The sequence below is a fragment of the Mauremys mutica genome, chromosome 12 (assembly GCF_020497125.1).
Source record: "Mauremys mutica isolate MM-2020 ecotype Southern chromosome 12, ASM2049712v1, whole genome shotgun sequence".
NCBI lineage: Eukaryota > Metazoa > Chordata > Testudines > Geoemydidae > Mauremys > Mauremys mutica.
The window spans coordinates 63,498,947-63,516,692 of record NC_059083.1 but is presented as its reverse complement, the minus strand read 5'-3'; the positions used below and the strand labels follow the sequence as shown (position 1 = coordinate 63,516,692).

The window sequence follows — 17,746 nt, the reverse complement described above, 5'->3', positions numbered from 1 at the left end:
GAGACTTCAATGTTTTCAGACACTGATTTTTCTTGTGTGACTTGTTTTCCTAATTTGTGTTGTGATTATAAAAACAGTTAGGTTACAAGCTACTATTTGGCAGTAATCATGCTAATAAAGATCAATGTCTAAACATGCACAAGTCTATTCAGTAGAGGATCAAGACAGTTCTCATAAGTCTTTGCCCAGAACAAATTTACAGGTGACACTTATCTTTCAATTTCTGGTATCTTAATATAAAATGATATTCATTTCTACATATCAGAACACAAATTCCCCCCACAATCTTCCACTTATCTCTATTCAAGTATGCTTGTAGTACAAACTACTACTCAATAGCAGTCCCACCAATCACAAATTATATAGAAAGGAATATCATGTTTCACAAGAAATCTAACAGCATGAAGCTTTGGCACACACAGGTGAGAAGAGCAGGTGCACATCCCCGTACTGAACAACAGGTTGTTTAGCAGACATTCCTTAACTGAAAGAACCACAATGTTCTCTATTCTGGACTGTGTGCGCTTGGGAGGGAAAGTTCAAAGGTGATTAACTCTCAGAGTGGTAATTTTAAGAATGTCTATTTTGTTCCCAGACCTCCTCTAGTAAATACCTTTTTGACAGATAGTCAATTGACCTTCGCTTTACAGAAATCCCTTGAACGCTCCCTTCAAAGCTTTAACATTTTCTCTTGTGAGGTTTATTGCACTGTGAAATCTATTTTTACCAAATATTTTTGACAGAGATACAACTAGTTTTTAGAGGCAGAATTCTTCATGTCAACCACATATGGACAAATAAAATTACACATCAACATGTTCATCAAGTTTATCATTTTCAGGAAGGTAAGTGGAACATATATAAGAACTTCAAATGGCCCTCTACGGCTGGTCCTACCCATTGAAATACACTTAAAATTCTGCTTCTAACAACCACACTGTTCATAAAACCTTAATTTAACTGAATAAACACATTTTATATCACAGGAATAAAGAACAGTTGTTCTACAGACGACTACTTTATTTTAGAGCCAGTATTGGGGGAAAAAACAAATTTCAATATAACTATAGGTTTGTGCAACAATTTATATAATGAACATACATTCTGATTGTTTGAGGACGTGTAAACATTAACCACAGTTGTTTAAATCATTGTTGTAAATGCTCCTTTGTAGTTTTTCATATTACATAGTGTGCTACATTAAAAAGCATTCTAGTTTAAATGACTTTCTATTCTAATACTAGTTTGGAGAAACCTTTCTAACCTATTTGAAACTAGTATATTACTGTCAAAAAAGGGGTTTGGTTTGCCTAACAGCAAACAAGCATAAGAAGAAAATTCAAAGTAACTATTACCTACAAGGCTCTAGCTAAAGGAAAACTGTATGTTGAGAATGCTTAGCCACCACCAGCCCAGTGAAATTTTCCCATCCTTTTAAATAAATGTATCTGGCCACACAGTTTTATGTTTTTTGTTTTTTTTTTAATGAGAATGAAAGTAGTACTCACACTATTTGAATGCTGAATGGCAGCTTCATACTGCAGTCTCACCCTCTGTGGCATCATCACATCATCCTGTAATAAATAGCATACTGTTACTGAACAGAAAAAGGGTCACAGTACAGTTCTCAAACACACACTAGAATATGTTGTTAGGTTAACAAACATTTCACCGGCCTGAGACAAAACCTTTTTTAAAATACAAAGGCAGCAAATATTAAAACCACTTTGACCACTGTTTGGTTTCTTTTTAAATGGACTATAGCATAGAGATTAAAGGTATTTTAAAAGGAACCAAATTAAATTTTGCAGAACTAAAAATTAGACTTTAGGCATTATCCCTCTCTTGGGTGACTCTAGGAACACGCTTGAGTGAAGATCCTCTATCTACCACCCTCTCCTGAGCATTTAGACCATTCACCCCACTAACCAGCCCCTCCACAGTTCTGAGCCCTCAGACTCCAGCCATAGCTTAAACACGCAATCTCCCAGAACACTACCTGAAAATGTGTGTCTTCTGCTTTACCTCTTCAAGGGGCACGTGGTAGGTATAATACATTAAATGCACAGACACTTTGCATAGGATTCTAGCACACTATTGCTCTTTACTTAAGTCAAATTATTTGTGCTCCTGACATGAGTATTCTGCACAGACAGATGTGAAAGGGTGGCGTGGGTTCTCTAAGGCTGGCCAAAATGCAGGTGCAAATCAGCACTGCTTTTGTAGAAGAAAAGAAGTCTAGAATTTGGCCTTTAATATTTTTGTGACTGCCTTTAGCCATAGCAACTATTTTGCAATTGGTGGTTTTATTTGTTTAATTTTTCAAATCAATATTATCAAACTTTTCAAACCTTTATGAAGTTTATTAGCAAACCCAACTCAGCTTTCTTGTGAAACAAGCTTTTTGAAAAAATTCCTTTCAACTCCCATGATCAGCTTAGTAAGCACGTATACTAGGAATATTTGTACAATAGATAGCTACAGTAGACCCCTAGATATATGGAGAGTAGAATCAAACAGTCTAGAACCCATGCAGAAAACAGCAATATTAAATGCCCATGGTTTACAAGAATCTATGAATAAAAGTAAAAGGCTGCCTTCCTGCTCAACCAGTTGAGGTGCCCTAGCTGTTGATGTCACTCCATGGCAGATGCAATAAGGGGGAAAAGAAGGCTAAATCATCGAGTGTTACTAAAAAAATAGCAATCATAGAGCTACAATTCCACCTGGAGGGTCTGGTGAGTACACAAGCCTCTTGACCTTTGGTTTCAAGAATTGAAGATAACAACAGAACCCCTTGTTGATAGTGTAGTCCCATGACACATAGGAGCTTGGGTTTTTTAAAATTTTGTATATATAAAGCATGCACCTGTCAGTCTTCATATAAAAAAAACCAGAAAACCCATTACAAAAAAAAAAATCTAATTCTACAGTATTTTCAGCATGCAAGTCAGTAACTCAGTGAGCTAAGAATTGTTACCAAATAAATACAAAGAACAGGGCTTTTGTTTTCTTAGTATTAGAAGTATGAGAGTCTATTCTCCCATCGACTTATGGGGGGAGTATCACAGGAAACGTGTGTGTATGAATAATAATTACAGGTACAATGCAACCCACATATCAGTGATGGAAATACAAACTGCTCACAGTGTAATCAAACAAAGGATATTCTACTGGAACACTAGAGCAATCTAATTCTGAAGGAGAAATCCAAAAAACTGTGAAGAGGTTTCACAGAGTCTGTAAGCTCCCAGTACTCAGAAAGACACAAAACCCAACAAAAAACAAAATTCAGGAATGTGGTAATAATGTGATATGAAGCTATTTACTTCTAGGTCAGTAGTCTGAATCCCAGGTCAGTAGTGACCAAAAGTTACTGTCTGAAAATTGTCTTTTCACTTCAGTACAATTCCTGTAGATACCCTACACATCTTACACCCCTAAAAATACCCACCACCACTACAACTGGAAACCTCATTAGGAATATCAGCAGAGAGGCAGAGGAATGAATAGGAGAATGAGCTAACCTCTCATCCTGAGAGGCTCTCACTGCAAGTCAGAATTAAGAAATGCCGGCAGCATGAGGAAGTGTTCTTTGCTGCCTGTTTGTTCTTTACTTGTTTTGTTGGTAAGTAAAAGACTTCAATCTTCAAGCTTGTCATGCAGTATCTTTCATGATCACAAAAAATCATGTTTGTAAAAAGACTGAAGAAAACTAAAAAGAAACCCAGAGTCTGTAAAACATCAAACATTCCATATACTCTAACATTATTTTACAAAAATATTACTAACTAGCAGGACTTTTAAAACAGAATGCATCAGCAATTAGACTGTACTTAAAATATACTCCATACATTTAGATTTTGAATTCATTCTTCTTTCCACTCTAGCATAAAGAGACAGTGTTTTCTTAAACAAGATAGGCAGTCTTGTAAAACTGGGGTAATTCCCTTCCTGCTCTGAACAGAGTACCTCTTACATAGTCCAAACTTACCCTCTTCCTGGGGCATGGTACTAATGTTTTTAAAATATTAATAAAATCAAACTTTAGCCTGAGCTTTCTCTCCAAGATAAGCTATTCTGTAGAGTTTCCTCTGTTCCAGCCCCTTGTTCCCTTCACTTCATAGAAACATTCCAACTTTTCTCATATGTTGGCTGGAGCTAAGAGATCACTCACCTATCACCCTGAATGAGCAGTATTTACTTCACTTGTCTATGTGAAGTTCTAGCAATTGAGCTAAGTATGAATCAACAGAGGAGCCCTGAATCCCTATTCTGTGTCCTAGAACTTGCCATTAGAGCTTGTTGGAAATTTTCTGATTAAGTTGAGTTTTGTCAGAAATGTTGGTTTGTCAAACCAGAAGTATCTCCTGAAAGCAAGCCTCCCCAAATTGCAGGCAGGCTTCAGCAGTGAAACTGACAAAAATGTCAGTTTCAGTCCACAGCTGCCTGTCTGAGGTGGCATATTTTATTTCCCATACACCATGTGTCAGTCTTTGTTTCCTAAGCTCAATTTGGGCAGGGGGTTTCCAGTTCGTGGGAAATTTTAAAAAGTTTAATTTGGGGCTGTTTCAGACCTACACAATTGAAATGTCATGCAAACAAATTTGTAATCTCAAGTTTTGGCCAACTCTAATTGCCATCCTCTTGCATTTCTATACAGCAATGTCATTTTTCAGAGATCTCTATTAAGAACAAGTAACAAATATTCAACCAACCTTTCTTCCTTTCTCATTAAAAGTTTAAGTCAGACCAATGCCAATAGGAGTGATCTAACTAACACCCAAGGAGTTGAATAACCTTGGTACAAGGGTGATGCCGTACTTTATCAAAAATGAAAACAAGAATTGAAAAGTTCCTGGAAGTGGATCCAACTAATTAATGCACTTCAAGGTTAAAGATAAACTAATGAAATAATAACAGAAGCTGTTTCTTATCACATGCACACAGGTTTCCAAAAAATATAAGATACATAAGTCACAAGTATTTCTTTAAAAAGAACAGGAGTACTTGTGGCACCTTAGAGTCTAACAAATTTTTTTGTATTTCTTTGTACTTAGTCATTAGGCAATATTTTACAACCACATGTAGGCAACATGGCTGATTTGAAAAGACATTGGGGGGAAAACTCTTAATCTTCTAAGTACAATCCAAGTGGTACAAAATATACTTCTGAAGGCATTCTGCTTCAAAAAATTAAAAATTCTGTGCACAATATTTTAAAATTCTGTCAAATTCTGCAAATTTTATTTGTCAAATAAATGTGGAGGCTACAGCATGGCACTGGGGAACACAGGGAGATCACTGTGCAGCTTCCCCCTGGGACACGGACTCAGCGGTGAGGCTGCACCCAACCCTGACACAGTGCAAGGACCAGGGCTGCCCCAGAAACACCTAAGGGCCCTGGCCCTCTGTGCCAGATGCACCAGGTGTGCATAGGCAGGCTCATCAAGGCACAATCCAAGTGTGGAGGGGCTTAAGTGTGGGGGGAATCCAGGTGTGGGTTCTGTGTCAGGCAATCTGGGTGCAGGCAGCTCAGTAGGGGACCCAGGTGCAGGGGGGATCTGGATGCACAGGTGCTTGTTAGGGGGTTCTAGGTGCAACAGTAACGGGACTCTGCAGGGCGGTCCAAGTGATGGTGGTTGGGGCTCAGAGGGGAGGGGTCTGCTTGTGGGAGGATAGAGCTCGGCAGGGAGGTCTGGGTATGGGGAGTTCAGTGGGGGGTCCATATGCTGAGGGAGTGGGGCTCAGTGGGGTGGGGATCCAGGTACAGTTGGTTGGGGCTCAGTAGGGTGGGGATCCGGGTGTGTATGGCTCATTGGAGTGGTCCAGGTGCAGAGGGAGTGGGACTCAGGGGGGTTCTGGTAGCAGGGGCAGTGAGGCTCGGCAGGAGGGTCTGGGTGCGAGGGGGTCTGGATGCATGGGGATTGGGTGCATGGGGGAGCAACGCCCCATACAGTGATCCCTCCCCCTGCAACTGAGGAGCCATGGTTGCAGGAAGCACAGGGGTGGGGGTGGGGCAGAGGGGAAGGGCAGTTTGCAGAGCTTCCTACAGCCAGGGGAGAAATCTGAGGGTGGGTCGGACACGGTCCAGGATGCTGTCCAGGGGAAGAGGAAGTCCTGTCCTTCTCAGCCCAGCCAGGACTAGCAGCTGATCCTGGCGCAGGATAGTAGCCACCAACCGGGTCTTCCCCAGTCCCACCCCATGCCCCACAGTGATTTACCTCTGTGCCCTTGACACCCAAAACTACGGGAGAGAGTCGCATGACTGCTCTTGTGGTTTCCCTTTGCTTCCCCATCAGAAAGTCATTTTTCTGCAGGGAAGCAAAGAAATCTGCAGGGGGCATACATTCTGCACAAGCGCAGTGGTGAGGAATTCCTCCAGGAGTAAAAATAGGGAAGACTAGAAACTCCATAGATCATAAATACTTTGAAAGTATGACAGCTCTATATATCACCTAGTCCACATGTATTAATATAGTGTGGTCCCAGTGAATCCAGGTACACTATTGTGCAAGCGTGCCAGTAAAATTTTACTCCACTGTCCTGACTAAAAAGGTATAAATTGGGGAGGAGGAGAGCGGAAACAGGCACATTAACAAATGTAGGCTCAAGCATGAAACAAAGTTTGTTAAATCACAAGGCAAACTATACGGATGACAGAACAGGGTTCACTCTTCAGTTAGATTGTTCATTTCATCTGCTAAAGAACGATCACCTTAATTCTTTATGCCAAGAAGAGAGATGGGTCTTAATACAAAATTTTACTTTACAGAGGCTTCAGAAGATATTTTTAAAATATTAATCTTTAAATCTACTGCTTATTGGAATTATATAGGGCTTATTAACTAAGTACTTGTTAAACACAAAAGAAAAACAAGAGTGCTAAGAGACAAACCCACTAAAAAGCAAGGAATTTTAGTGCTGTCTTTCTCTCTCTCAGCTCTTCAACATATACTCTTGTTCTAAACAATTTCAGTGCTTGTGACTCCTTATATATGGATCCTGCACAATTAACAGAAATTGATTGATTTACGTTCAAATTAAAAAGAAAAGAAAAAATGGGCTACCTAAATAAAATAAACACGATTAAACCAAAGGACAAAACCATTCAGATAAACATTGCATGGCCTTGTGCACATATATCAACTATGACTAGATTTAACTTTTTATAATCAGACTAATAACTTGACAGCTAAAGTCTACATAGTGAGATTTGGTTTCAATACCAAAAACATCTTGGATTCTAAATGCAGGTCTGAAATTAGTTAAACTGCCAAGTGCCTTTATATGAATAATCTGATTATATTCAGCAGGGAGGGACCAATAAATAATTCAGCTACTCTTACATTTGAAACTAATACTATTACTGCTGGGACACATCAGTCTAAATTGCTAACGGCACTGAATTAATGTCAATTTCATGCCAGAGATGAGGAAAAAATACAGTGCAATAAGTGGAAAGGTAACAAGCTGCAACTTTATTAGCACTGTTGACAGGACAATACTCACAGACACACACCGCTTATATAAAGAGCCAGCTTAGTTTCTGTTGGGCTAATGCCTCACTTGATTCCCTCATGTCCTCTATTTTCCACTAAAGTGCCAATTACCAATTATGCCATGAAACAGTCTCCAGTCAAGCCACACATGCCATTCTGTCAGTGAAATACACTCACTGTGTCCCCACCATGCCCATTCCCATGCTAGAATTGGACCAGTCAACCCAAGTATAGCATTCCCCTGCATACACTTCTAACTCAACAGTTGTATGAAGTGGGTGTACATCATGTCTATATCCTTACTGTATTCTCCATGACTCTTCGTGGTAGCAATAATTATTCATTAACATTACAACAATGCACAATTACAGATATAGAGCTGGTTTTTCAAAATCGTTCAGTGGTGGCCTCTCTCTGCTCCAACTGAAGTCAATAATAAAATTCCTATTGACTTCAAAAGGAGCAGAGTTAGGCCAACACTGACTGCTTTTGAAAACCCCATCCATAGTACCCAAATGTTACATGCTATGAGCTAAATCTCAACCATATAAATGTAGTTACTGTCTTAGCATTTGTGTCTGTACCAACAAGAGTATTACCCAAGAGACAAATAAAATGAAAATCCATAACTCTACCTGACCTGATATATTCCTTCCAGTTTTTATATTTGAAAAATAAACACATGGTTGGCATAAGAAGAATGGGTCCGTCCCAACTAATCACTTCAAACCCAACACGAATATATGGTATTAGCATGGTTTAACAAGTGGCAGAACAAGAAATGACTGGTTCCTCACCTGATAGCTATGTCATTCAGGTGCCCCTTTTCCCACTGTTAGAGGAACCAGGTTGCAGATTTTGTCTTATGCCTTCACAGAGGTCAGCAACATTCTTAATTAAAGTGCCTATGTTAGCTTGTTTAAAAGGGGACAGTACCCAGGGAGACAGGTTCAAACTGTAACCCAATTTTAAAATACTCCTGCCACTTTTTTCAAACTTCCGTCCTGATGCTGAAAAATTCTTCCAAAATGAGGGTTAAAACACAAACTTTTCTCCTAAGTGACCCTTGCAATAACAACTCTAGTGGAAGAGGGTTTTTTGTTTTGTTTTGTTTTTTGCTATCACAGATATGAGGCTGTATGATGCACTTTAATTCAATTCTCCCCTCCTGCCCTGTTCTTGTGAACAGGAGATAGGTACAGAAATGTAGCATTACACCACAAAACAATTAGACCAAGAGGCTTTTACGTGTCATTATCTTGCCTGTTCAAAAGAATAGAGCAGACAGGAAAAAGCAAAAGAACAACATGACGTACATCTATTTGTAACCACAAACCAAACCCCAAACCAGAACCATCAGAACTCTCTGTAAATTCACCTCTTCAGACTGTATTTGGCCAGATAGAGAAGGAAACTAACCCAGCTGCTCATCTTCAACACTTAGACATTTACTGTGTACAATCTTTTGTTCGTAAAACATGCAGTGAGAAGTACAAAATAAAATAGTACAAGAACGCCTTTGGATCATTTTGGTAGCCTTGTGCTTTGGTTGGTCAGTGCCAATCTCTTTTTTTTTTTTTTTTAAATGAGTTACTGTCCAAATAATACCTAAAGTACTAAGTACTAAATACATTAAATTTCTCTTACTATTCCACAGTTCATATACATTCAATTTTCTCCACTATCCAGTCAAACAACAGAAATCATTGTGTACCACACACTATAATAGTGAAACTAAACTGAAGTTCTGAGAATTTTCAGCAACTTTGGAAATTCTAGTTACCTAATACTAAAGATTTTCTTTATGCAAAAATAGTTATTGTACATTTACAGAATTGTTATGGAACAATCCTATAAAAATATAGTAATTAAGATAATGAATATAACAGATGTGCTGTTTAAGATTGGTTTCTATAACTACAGACACTAGATTTTATTTTATTTTTGGCTTAAAACTTGGAATAAAAAGGCAGTGACTGGACAAACATATTTTAAAGAAAATATTTCACTTATGTTAGGTGCATTTTGTTTAAAAATAACAATTTAAATCACATCACTAAATAGAGAGGCCTTAATTTTTTACCCTAACTTCACATTACAGGGGGCATTTTATAAATGACATTGAGAAACATAATTTTAAGTGTAATTTAGAAATAATGTTTTATGTTAAAAACTAGACCACATTATTCAATCCGTATTACTAAACAGGTTTCAATTAAAAACAAAAAAAGTGCATCCAAACTAATTTTTCAGAAAAAAGTAAACCAGTTTTTTTCTGATTTAATCCATACACCAAGTTCAATTGAAAATTTAATATATTTTAGTTTCTCTAGTCTACGTAGTCACTAGACCATGATATCTATGCGATTCTCAGAAGTACAACTAAAGCAGCCAAGAGCTTGTGATCATGTCCAAATTTGCATTCAAAGGATCAGAAAGCAGAGATGGGAAAGACTCCTCAGTGCATCTTGTAAATCCATCAACCACTGCAAGATTGTTCTCTACAGTACATTTCAGTTTGTCCAGTTTAGATTTAAATGACTTAAGTGATGGGGCTTCGACCACTCCTTAAGAGATTACTGCACAGTCTGAGACCTCATTTTCAGAAATATTTTCTTTACAGCCAATTTAACATTTCCTTTGCCCAGTTTCATCCCATTACTCCTAGTTATATCCCTAGATCACTCCAAACAATTCCTGTTCCTCATGACTGTTTCCGAACTTCAAATACTGGTTTTCATGTCCTTCCAATGACATTACTGCATCCGTCATTGATGGTCCATTATTTATTTTCTAAGTCAATCCTGTAGCCCAGGGGTGGGCAAACTACAGCCCACGGGCTGGATCCAGCCCACGGGATTGCCACTCCCGTAGCACAGTGGGGTTAAGGCAGGCTCCCTTCCTGCCCTGGCCCTGCGCTGCTCCCAGAAGCAGCAGATGCCACATCCCTGTGGCCCCTGGGGGAGGGGGAGGGGCAGAGGGCTCCGCACACTGCCTTCGCCTGCAGGCACCGCCCCCCGCAGCTCCCATTGGCTGGGAATGGGGAACCATGGCCAATGGGAGCTTTGGGGCAGGTGAGGGCAGCACACAGAACCCTCTGCCCCCTCGTCCCCAGGGGCCACAGGGACGTGGTGCCAGCCGCTTCCAGGAGCAGTGCGGGACCAGGGCAGGCAGGGAGCCTGCCTTAACCCCACTGCATGCCGCTGCCACTCCAGAGCCACTCAAGGTAAGTGGCGCTGGGCCAAAGCTCGCACCCCAAACCCCTCCTGCACCCTGCACCCCAACTCTGCCCTGAGCCCTCTGCTGCACCTCGCACTCCTGCTGTACCCCAACCCCCTGCCCTGAGGCCCAACCCCCCTCCCACACTCCGCACCCCTCCCTGCACCCCAACCTCCTCCCCTGAGCCCCTTCCTGCACACCGTACCCCCTCCCACATCCCGCACTCCCTCCCACATCGCAACCCCCTGCCCCAGCCCTGAATGGAATTTCCCCACCCAGATGTGACCCTCAGGCCAAAAAGTTTGCCCACCCCTGCTGTAGCCCCTTCAGTAGCATATTTCTCTGAATTCCCTCCAATTTGCTGACATTTTTCAGTTCTGGGGTACCCTGAATTATATGCAATACTCTAAGTGATTCAGTTCTAATTGTTGACAGGATAACTAGTTTCAAGGCTACCCCTCTGGAGTTGCCATTGAAAACAGTTTTTCAACAAACAGTTTTAACCTAGGTTATATGATTATGCCAGAAGATTTTAAACCGACTTGTGCACATCAAACTAATTTAACAATGGACAGAAGCACCTTCATCCTCTCCAGGACAACAGTTTCATTGCACTTTCCAAATGTATGTGTTTACATTCCATATTCAAGTCGCTGCATTCCGCTCACCTGCTCTCTGCTGATACTGGCCCAGATTATGGCCCCTCCCATGCAGGAGTTCAAGGAAGTAGAGAGGGTATAAAGCACCCCTTTTACTTCCTTGTACCAATGCATTGTACCATCACCTCCTGAGTGCAACAGGAAGCAGAATATGCACAGTTGCACAGGCCTCCCTTGTGAAGATGGGCAGAAGGAGGCAAGCAATGCACGGAGTGGGGTTTTAACCCTACCTCCCCATCGCGCCTGGCAGTGTTGTAATGCCAGCATGTCAAAGAGTGGTGGGGAGTCTGGAAGAGAGATTGTGACTCTCCATACTGCTCTAGGAGCACTGTAAAATTCTTCTCATTGCTATGGACTGGATCATAAACTGATACATAGATCACAGTAAACATTAAATTAGTCCTTAGAACATGTTATGGATTCAAAACAGTAAGGGCTCACAAGGAGTAGATTAACTATGAGAAAAATCTCACAGCAAATACAGGCAAGTCTCATTTTACGCGGGGGGTCTGTTCCGCGGTTAGCGCGTAAAGCAAAAACCGCGTATAGTGAAACACTCATTCAGTTGAATGGCGGGCGGAATCGCCCGCACTACAGATGCAGTTTTTATATTATTATTTTTCTTTTTTTCCCCGTTTTTGCAGACCGTGCAAAGCTGAATTTGCGCATGTTAAATGCACCTAAGATGCGACTTGCCTGTACTGCAGTCATATTTTACTTCAGCAAAGCGATATGTGATGCCCAATGTGATCAAATCCAACAATATCACTGGTGGGCATTAAGCATCTCAAGCCTCTTTTTTCTAAAATGGAACTAGTGTCATAGTCAAAGTTTGTATTAAGATTCTACCCATTTAAATTTTCCCTGCACTTTCAACCAGATGTGCAATTCCTCACTTCCTGTCCTAAAAACTCTTACATGCCGTTAACCAAACTGCCCCGTTTTACATGAATGGATCTGAATTTCAGTTAAATAACTCCAATTTGCAAGCACCATGGAATCTTTTGGGATGAAATGTATATTACTAATGTAAGCTATTAGTCATAATATTCTAATAGTGCTTTTCATACACTTTAGAAAAAAGTTCACAAATTAATTTTCCCCACTAAAAGGGAAGTATTTATACATTGTTTCTTAACAAATAAAATGGAAACAATAGAAAAAGGATAGTTTCCAGCCCTGAGGGACATTGAACTTTCAATTATGTCAATAGTGTATACTTCGATCTATTACATATTCACAAAATGGTTGCTACAAGTTAATAAACGTCTCACATAAATATCTGAAAGTTATTTAAAAGAATCACATATAACAAACTGACAAATTCAATGAAAAGATGTCAGATAATATGTGGTTTATTGTAAATGTAAATATATATAGGTATATAAAATAGAAATGCTATCAAATAACTATTTAAGTAGCAATAAGCAAGGCATCAAACCAAAAATAGAATCCTTTAATAGGTGCTCAAAATAACCCAAAATTTATATGAATTTTGTTGATTACAAACATGCTTCCTGTTCTCCATAGTCCATTTTAAGCAGAGAAGCAATTTGCTGAAAGATGGGAGAATGAAAAGGTCTTTATTCCACATGAAAAGCCAACAGGGATTTCTAAACTAGCCCAGATGTGTTTCTGCCTTTGGGGGGCCCATGATCTCCATCACCTTTCAGACAGACAGGCACTCTGCCTGCTCACGCTCATATTAGCTATATCCCTTCCGAGGAAGGTTGGCTTGCTTCAGTCAAGTTCCACAAGTTCTTACGCTTAGAACACTTGCAGATGCTGCTAAATATCCAAAGCCAGTTATAGCAGATAACTGTTTTCCTTACAGAAAAAGACACTGCACTTAAAAACAAAACAAACATTGCTGACTGAGTGAATTATGTTTTGATTTCACTGTTTGGTAGAAAAAAGAAAAACTTCAGAAGAAAAAGTCTGAACTTCAGGACATTATTTAAAGTTGTCTCTGTTTAAGTATTTGTTTCTTAAATCAGTCTGGACAAATTCATAATGACAAGCATTTATTAGCCACATCAATACATAATCTGTCTGAACTGCACTAAACTACAGAGTGCTAACCCGCTGAAGAATTTGCCTGAAAATTTAATTTTTCTCCACTTTTTTGACTGAACATAGCAATTCAACATGTAAAATATATTCTGTTTTGTAATACAAGGTCAATCTTAATGAAGAAGGAACAATTCCATTTTAAGTGCTAAATTAAGAATGAAACCAAAGGTTAATGCTAAAATAGTCACTTACAAATTCCACTACTTTCATTTGTTTAATTAATGTATTTTATGTTTTGCCTCCTACATTTATTTTAGTATTTAGGATAAGGTTTGAATTTGCCTAATTAGCATATGGGGAAATCAACTAAATCCTCCTCATCATATGTTCTTAAAAATAAACTGAACTTCATATAGGCTCTGAAAAACATCTATAAACCTATGAGATTATTAGAAAGTATTTTAAATAGTTGAACTAAATGTTTGCTTTTTTTATTGTTTTAAATTATATGGTTAACCTCTTACATTCTAAACCGGGGCGGACAAACTTTTTGGCCTGAGGGCCACATTGGGTTTCGGAAATTGTATGGAGAGCCAGTTAGGGGAGGAGGTTGTGGGCAGGCCCCCCCCACCCCCTATCCGCCCCCCACCCCGGGACTCCTGCCCCATCCAACCACCCCTTCTCCCTGTCCCCTGACTGCCTCCAGAACCCCTGCCCCTGACTGCCCCCCGTCGCTCCATCCAACCCTTCCTCTCATTCCTGGTGGGCCCCCCGGGACCCATTCAACACCCTGTTCTCCGCTCGCTGACCGCCCCAACCCCTTTGACTTTCGGGATTAGGAAATAACAGGAGTATAATCCCTTTCCCCATAGCTCCTGAAGAACCTCCTCCACTCCTCGGAGCATCTGCACCTCTTGCATTAGATGTTGTTCATGAGAGGGGTCCCTGAAGAGGGACCGGGGAAGGGGAGAGCTGAGTTGGAGGGAATATCCCAGTTGTACCATGTGGAGCACCCAGTGGTCTGATATAATCTGGGCCCAGGCAGAAGAGAAATGAGATAGTCAGCATGAAAAACATGGCGTAATTGAATCTGGTACTTGAACTGGTGCACAGCCCTTGAGCGCACCCTCAAAAGGCTTGTATCTGTCCGGATGGCTGTTTTGCCTGGCCAGAGCCCTGAGTAGATAATGGGAGGAGACTTCCTCCTATGATTTCAGCTAGGCCTCCTAGAGTACTCCTACTTGTCCTGAGGCTGGTAAAAATCAAGACAGGGGCTGCAACTTAAAATGCCTTCGTTGCAGTGCCAGGGTATGCATGCCAAGGGACTTGAGTGTGACCTCTGAGTCCTTAAGGTGATGTAGCTGTGAGTCTGTCTTTTCAGAAAAAAGAGTGAGAAGCTTTCAAATGGGAGATCCTGAGTGGTCTGCTGGACCTCATTTGGGAGTCCTGAGGCCTGCAGACAAGAGCTCCTTCTCATAGCCATGGCCGAAGACATGGTCTAAAAGCAGCCGAAATGGCAACATCCAGGGCTGCCTGTAGTGTGTGGCCCGTGCCACTAGCTTGCCCTCCTCCACCAAGATGGAGAATTCTGTCCTAGATTCTGATGGCAGTAGCTCCATAAACTTTGACATAGCTCTCCAGGAATTGAAGCTATATCTGCTGAGACTTGAAATCCGAAACTGGAGACCCCAGTAGAGTAGACGTTCCTCCCAGAGAGGTCCAACTTCTTAGCGTCCCAGGCTTTGGGTGAGGGCCCTTGTTGCCCTTGACGCTTGCATTCATTCGCTGCTGCTACCACCACTAAAGAGCCTTGGGGCAGATGCAAATAAAGATTCAAACTATGGCTGTCGATTAATCGCAATTAACTCACATTTCTAACTCAAAAAAATTAATTGCGATCAATCGCATTGTTAAACAATAGAATACCAAATGAAATTTATTAAATATTTGTGGATGTTTTTCTACGTTTTCAAGTATATTGATTTCTATTGCAACACAGAATACAAAGTTTATAGTGCTCCCTTTATAATTTTTTTATTACAAATATTTGCACTGTAAAAACAAAATAAATACCATTTTTCACCTCATACAATATAGTGCAATCTCTTTATTGTGAAAGCATAACTTACAAATGTAGATTTTTTTGTGTTATATAACTGCACTCAAAAACAAAATGTAAAACTTTAGAGCCTACAAGACCACTCAGTCCTACTTCTTGTTCAGCTAATCACTCAGACAAACAACGCTTTGCATTGTTTTATTTTTGAGTGCAGTTATTTTTTTGTACATAATTCTACATTTGTAAGTTCAGCTTTCATGATAAAGAGATTGCACTATAGTACTTGTATTCGGTGAATTGAAATATACTATTTCTTTTGTTTTTTACAGTGCTAATATTTGTAATAAAAATATGAAGTGAGCACTGTACACTTCTTACTGTGCTGTAATTGAAATCAATATATTTGAAAATGTAGAAAACATCCAAAATATTTAAATAAATGGTCTTCTATTATTGTTTAACAGTGCGATTAATCGCGTGATTCACAATTAATTTTATTTAATCGCTTGACAGCTCTAATACAAACCTTTAGAGGGGACAAAATATTTCCTCTCAGTCCTCTTTGCCATCGGGGGCAGTGAGGCAGGGGTATGTCTGTGGGATTTGATGGTGTCCTGAATCATTTGAATTAGTGGCAGAGCAATACGGGACAAGCCCAGTAATCAGGGTGTCCACCATAGTGTCTGAGGACTCAGTGACTTCTTTGGCCTTGAGCACCAGGTTCTGGGCCACTCTCCTCAAAAGCCATTGGTGGACACTACTCTCCTCGAGTGCAGGGTCAGAGAGATCCCTGCTACAGCTTCATCTGGTGATGAGGTCAGTACGGGAACAAGTGCTTGCTCCTGACCTTCTGTACCAAGTGGGTCTCGCAGTGCCGGCTCCTCTGGTATGGTGGCCAGTTTGGTGCCGTGTGGCTGGTCCTACACCGAGGGAGGCGGAGGATGTGCTTTGCTCTCAGAGATCACCAACTGAGACCTCCTGGAACGAGACCCTGGGGCTTGATGGAATGTCCATGGGGTCCAAAAAGGCCACTGCACCGGTAACTGCCACTGCGCAGGCCAGGGCACAGTTCAGAATTGCTGACCCATGTCAATTCTTGCATGCCCCCACTCCCATACGTGTCAGTTCCATCTGGACATGTAAGATTCCGGCTCCGAGTCTGATTGGTAGGACTCACTGCACAGCTATCAGGGAGGAGCAGTGCCAGTCTGTGCTAGGGAGCAGTGCCAGCAATCAAGCAACCATCGCTGAGCCATAGCCCAATTAACCTCGGGCGTGCTGAGGAGTGGTGCCATAGCGAAGGAGACCAGCGTGGCACCATAGCTGGGTTGCCATGAAACAGTGCCGGGGGGGGGGGAAGGTTGCAGTGCCAACACTCATGGGGCCCGATTCAGACTCACATCTGGAGGGTGAAGCCGGTGCCATGAAGGCAGAGAGGGGAGTCCATCGTCACCTGACTCAACTGACCCCTTGCTGGGGCTGCAGTCAACAGCACCATGCTGGTTAGTGCAGTGCCTGAGTGGCCCTGCACGGGTCACAATGCACTCGGGGCATTTCGCCCTGTTCTTGGCGTGGATGAGCGCCCCCTCTCCAACTTCTTCCATTTCTTACAGGGTACTGGAGACTGGGAGCAGTGCCAGACTGAGCCATGGGTGGAGCTCCTCTGTATCGGACAACCCTATCAGTACCGAGAGTCGCTGTACTCTGGGGCTAGAGTCCCTTCTCGGTGCCGAGGTCTCCGCACGCCGCACTGATGTTGATATGCTGGGTGTTGGTTTGGCCAAACTCAGCTCCAAGTGAGAGCAAAGGGCTGCCTCCATCAGGAGAAATTTTAATCTTTGGTCCCTCTCCTTCTGGGGCAAAATCCCCTGCAGATCTTACAGCACTCTTTTTGATGGGATTCCCCCAGACACTTCAGACAAGAAGTGTGAGGGTAGCTCCTTGGTATAGGCTTATTACAAGCCTCGTACTGTTTAAACCCCAAGACATACCCCAGTTCCGGGGAAGAAGGGTTGCCCCCAATGAACAGGGCTGTAATTAATCTAACAAGTATACTAAGACTAAATAAGAAACTAACTATTTTAACTATTTACAGGTAACTACAAGTAAACCACTAGGGAAACCCTTGCAGAAGCAAGAGAGAAACGACATTTCGGCTAACCGTCACTGGCAGTAAGAAGGAACTGAAGAGGCAGCAGGTCGGCAGGGCTATATATGCAGCGCCATGATGGCACGACTCCAGGGAATGCCTGGACTAACCCAACAGATATCATTAAAGGAAAAACCTTCCAGAA

At 41.4% G+C, this 17,746-nt stretch overlaps 1 protein-coding gene across 4 annotated transcripts in view; it reads right to left on the bottom strand.

Annotated features, from left to right (window-relative positions):
• The window catches only part of B3GNTL1 (UDP-GlcNAc:betaGal beta-1,3-N-acetylglucosaminyltransferase like 1), a 329,218-nt gene that overhangs the window by 287,520 nt on the left and 23,952 nt on the right, over window positions 1–17,746 (bottom strand). For 3 of the 4 annotated variants that reach the window (XM_044983307.1, XM_044983309.1, XR_006572924.1), the window contains exon 5: window positions 1,509–1,574. The exons of the other annotated variant lie outside the window; for it this stretch is intronic. In XM_044983307.1, the coding sequence (XP_044839242.1) occupies window positions 1,509–1,574 (66 nt within the window). The remainder of the gene's footprint in view (window positions 1–1,508; window positions 1,575–17,746) is intronic. 4 annotated transcript variants of the gene reach the window in all.